Source organism: Fusarium phalaenopsidis (genome assembly GCF_050370095.1).
Source record: "Fusarium phalaenopsidis strain FUZ10S chromosome Unknown contig_32316, whole genome shotgun sequence".
Taxonomy (NCBI): Eukaryota; Fungi; Ascomycota; class Sordariomycetes; order Hypocreales; family Nectriaceae; genus Fusarium; species Fusarium phalaenopsidis.
In genome coordinates, this window is record NW_028145399.1 from 2,313,444 (window position 1) to 2,317,983 (window position 4,540).

The following is a 4,540-nucleotide window of genomic DNA, read 5'->3' on the forward strand; positions in this document are numbered from 1 at the left end:
CTTCAGGGCACTTTAGATCTGCCTTGAGGCCAAGGGGTATACATGCCTCGGGCATGTTATTCGTCCACCATTCCGAGACTTCGTCGCGCGTCATAGCTTTAGCTTGTCTTCTTATGAAGGCGAGGGTTAGGGGGAGATCAAGGGGCTCCTTAGTGCAGCCTTTCTTCGCATACGCGTCTGCGACCTCGTTTCCCTCAATTCCCATGTGTCCTGGGCACCAGCGCGTGTGTACTGCGCCGTGTGTCTTTGCTAGGTCACGGAATTCGAGGAAGGCGTGTTGGGAAGACTCTCCTGGTCGGCCGCGAAGGCCCTCGATGACTGAAGTATTATCCAGGCAGACGTGTATTGGGACGCAGTGTGTTGTGATTTCTAGGGCTCTCTTGAGGCCGGCTAGGGCCCCCAGCACCTCTGCATCGTACACCTCAGCTGATTTGAGTCCTTCACAGCCAGCTCCTACCAGCTTGCCATCCCGGAAGATAACAAATCCATACCCCACGCCGTTATCCTGCATCGAACCGTCCGTGAAGACGACTACGTCTCGTCTTGGGAGGCTCTCTTGCCAGTCTACGAATTGGGATGCGGCTGTCGCCTTGTCGGGTAGGCGGAAGGATATCGGAGGGGTGCAGGGTTGTAGGAGAGGTCTAGGCGCCTGTGGGAGAAGGGCGGCTGTCCGTTGCAGTCGCGTTGCACGTCCTCGATCTAGGGGTTTAAGATGTTGGACCAGTGGATATGCTGAGTCGAGCGATTGGAGACGAGCGGCGAATCGGCGTCGGTGGCTTTCGATTAGGATATCAATAGGAGGGAAGCCACTCTCGCGGTATAGTGCCGGGAGCGGCGTTATCCTCCACATCGGTGCGGTTGCCCGTAGTGAACTGACATATGTTTTATGCATTTTATCGAGCAGATATTGTGATCGTGTTGGCTTCCCGTCGATGTCGCGTCCGGGGTACCATGCTTCTGAGCCATATAGCAGAATTGGCTCGACGCATGCCTTGACGGCTCTTCGTGTTGCATCTGGGGGTGGGCCGCCTTGTGTGTTGGCGATCCGCCGTAGGAGGTTTGATACTACCCTTGCTTTTGAGTTCCATTTGTCGATATGAGCTTTGAAGCTTAGCTTTCGGTCGAGCCAGAGCCCTAGCCATCTCATGGCCGGTTTTGCCGTCTTTGCGATCCCGCTGTGGTAAACTGGGGGGTTATCCTTATTCCGTCGTCTTGAGAAGTGCATAACTTCTGTCTTTGCGTGGTCAAAGGTGACGCCATTCTCTGCCCCCCATTGGATAAGCTTTTCCAGGTCCATTGTCACTAGAGCTGCTGTTTCTTGGAGAGAGTTTCCGATCCGGATCATCGCCGTGTCATCGGCATAGCTGAAGCGCTGTGCCGGGGCGATAAACTGTACCTTGATCGCTTGCGTGTTCGTGACCTCGTCTGTGCTTCCGATATATGGGATCGGTTGTGTGTAGAGGAGGAAGAGGATGGGTGAGGCCGGTGACCCTTGGGGGAGGCCACAATTGAGACGCGCGTCTTTTGTTAAGGTTTCCTGCAGTCGGATTCGAGCGTATCGGTCTATCATGAACGAGGCCGCCCAGCGTGTTATTGCATCTGGCCATCCCTGTTGGCGAAGTCGGAGGGTTAATCTATTCCTCATTGCCGCGTCGACTGTGCCTTGTACATCCGCTGTGGCGACCGTGACGACTCTTCCGGTCAGGATGGCTTGTTCGATGATGTGTGTGAGTGAGGTGACGAGGTCGACGGCTGAGCGTTTGGGGAGCGCTCCAATCTATTGAGGGTATAGAACGCCGTATGTCACCGAGGCGTATGCTATCCGGCGTGCGATAAGTCTTTCCAGTCCTTTCCCCACGCATGAGAGGAGGGAGATTGGCCTCCATGAGCGTGGTGAGGAGAGGTCTCTCTTGCCTGGTTTAGGGATCATAACTACCTCAGCGTGTTTAAAGCACTTAGGGTAGTATCCGATCAAGAGGCACTGCTCGTATAGTTGTCTGATTAGTTCTCCAACGACTGGCCAGGCGGCTTTCAGAAGGTCAACTGTGATATTGTCGGCCCCTGGGGAGGTATTTCCGGTGCTCGTCGTTGCATCTTCTGCTTCCTCATAGGAGACCGTGAGGTCAAATGGGACCGTTTCTTCATATACCCCTTCCCAGGGGTTCGGTATATCATCTGTGGCATCTCGTCGTTCTAGGGTGGCTTGTCGTAGTGCTTCTGCCCTCTCTAGCTGTGTCTCATAGACTTTGTTGTCGAATTCAAGTGGCGGGGGGCAGAACTGGCTTGACCCTTTTGTCCATCGTGTGTTTCGAAAGATATCTTCTGGCCTCCGGAGGTCACTGGTCTGCTTCCTCCAGAAGTCTCTCTTAGCCTTCCTCGTGGTTTTTCGTAGTTGGGTCTTGGCTGCTTTTATCTCGTCACGAGTAAACGCTCGCCGGGCCGCTGTGTAGAGGAGGTGCGCCTCTGCACATTCTAGTGTCCACCAGGGCGCCTAGGGGGCATATCTCCTTATGGCTTTGTACGAGGCGTTGATGGCCGTCTGGAAGAGGGATATAAGTTCTTCTGCCCTCTTATCGAGCGCTGGAATATTATCCGGTCGTGAGGGGTCGATCGCCCGTGCTCCTTCAGTAATAACTTCAAGGAAACGTTCCTTATCGCCTACTTTCTTACGTGTCGGAATCGCAGGTACCCTAGGGCGGGTAGGGAGAGTAATGCTTAGGGTGAAGTGGTCTGAGGTTATTTGGAGATAGTCCTCTATTGTTGACTCGGCTTATGGGATATTAGAAAAGGCAAGGTCGATTATATTGCCGTGGGGGTTGGTCGGGATGCCGTATGGGTTGAGGAGGGCGAGGTCGGCCCTCTCTGCCCACTCGGCAATATCTGTGCCACGGCCGCGGGTTGCTGCAGCCTGCTATGTGCTATGGCAGGCATTGAAGTCTCCGGCGATGACACATTGGTTTGGGATTTCCCACTGTAGGAGGAAGTTCAATGTTGTGTCGTCATTGGCATCCCTGTAGAAGTTTACGATAGTGAGTTCGCCGATCCGGATCCAGAGCGCATCCCGTGTCTGAGCCGGACGAAGTTGATCCGCTGTGAGTTTCCCTCTCCGGGAAAGGTAGGTCATGACTCGCGGGCGCGTCGTTCTATCCCAGACGCGGAGAGGACTATAGGTATCGTATGCCCTGTGTGTTTTTGTGCGGCAGCTATCCTCTTCGCTTGCCCAGGGTTCTTGGAGGAGGACTATATCGTATTGGCCTTTGTCCGCGAGCGCAAGAGCAATATCATGCGCCGGACCGCCTTTTCCGACGTTCGCTTGGAATATACGTAGTGGACACCCATTTTGATTATTCATTTAGATTCCTAACATTGGCTAGGGGGTGAGATTGACGCGACCCGTCTACTTTTCGCCGGGGACTGTGCCCTCTCGTGGGACCCTTGCGTCCGCACGTGTATTGTCTCCTGCGCGGTTTGTACGCGCCTTTCAATCGGGGAGGAGATCAGGTTAGGTGCTAGCGGTGAACTTCCAGGGACTGGGGGGTTTTTGTTCTTCCATAGCTTTTCCCCTGCCTGTCTGGCCGTGTGCTTCTGGTCCTTTGAGAGGCGCCTGATGGTGTTATTAACTCGTGTAGGGCGAGCTAGGCACTTATCGTGGTCTGCCTCGTGCGGTCCTCGGCAGTTTGCGCATTGTATTGTGTCGCATTCCCCCTCGTGTAAGAGTTTACTGCATCTCTTGCTAATCCTGAACTCGGGACCCGCCGTCGCTTTCTTCGGTTCCGTTTCGAGGCCCCAAGTATAGGATATCATGCAACACCTGCTTCCACGCACTATCACCACTATTTTCTACATTTTCCAAACGCCACCAGTACTTGACCTTCACTAACAAGCCTCTCTCACCACCATCATCCGTCCACATATTTACTCTTAAACCTGTCCAGTTCTCTGCTTTCGCCCTTGCCTGTAGCTCCTCCACAGATGAAAACCCGGCAGGAATGACGTGCCTTGCGTCTCCGAATTCGTTGGCTTCATCTCCTGCAAGAGGTCGAACGGTGTAATAGCTGGCTTTGGTTGTAGTCGCCTCCGTGCCTTTAAAGTCCCAGCCCGCTTCTCGGAGAATGCGCTCAACCATTTCTCCGGATTCGTCCAGATATCGAACAATAGTGTATCTATCTTGAGCAGCGTAGCTAGGGTCTTGCCGGCATATCTGGCGGCAATCTGCAGAGTAGAAGAGCCCCTTATCTCTATTATCCTTTGTCTGTCGATACTGGTGGTAGATTTCGCATAGGTGCTTAAACAAGGGAGAGGTTTCGCTGAGTGCCATGGTGACAGATGTGTAAATTCAGCAAGTAGGGATATAACAGAGGGGTGGGTTGCTGTTCTTTATACGTATGTCTAAGCACGTGGTGTAAGATTTTAGCTGTTGTTGGATAGCGTACGGCATATTCGATCAGAACGATATGAAACAATACGATGTGGAGTCAAAAGTGATGATGTTATTGCTTCATCTTCCTCGCGGCCCCTCTTCTCTCGAGAGGGGTTTTCT

At 53.2% G+C, this 4,540-nt stretch overlaps 1 protein-coding gene across 1 annotated transcript; it reads right to left on the bottom strand.

The window, feature by feature from the left end:
- Positions 1 to 3,733: 3,733 nt before the first annotated feature.
- LRP88_12310 (uncharacterized protein) lies at positions 3,734 to 4,318 on the bottom strand (the record flags this gene model as incomplete). The annotated part of the gene is made up of 1 exon (XM_083248704.1): positions 3,734 to 4,318. One exon carries the CDS (start codon positions 4,316 to 4,318, stop codon positions 3,734 to 3,736), a length of 585 nt encoding a protein of 194 aa, XP_083096134.1.
- Positions 4,319 to 4,540: the final 222 nt, after the last annotated feature.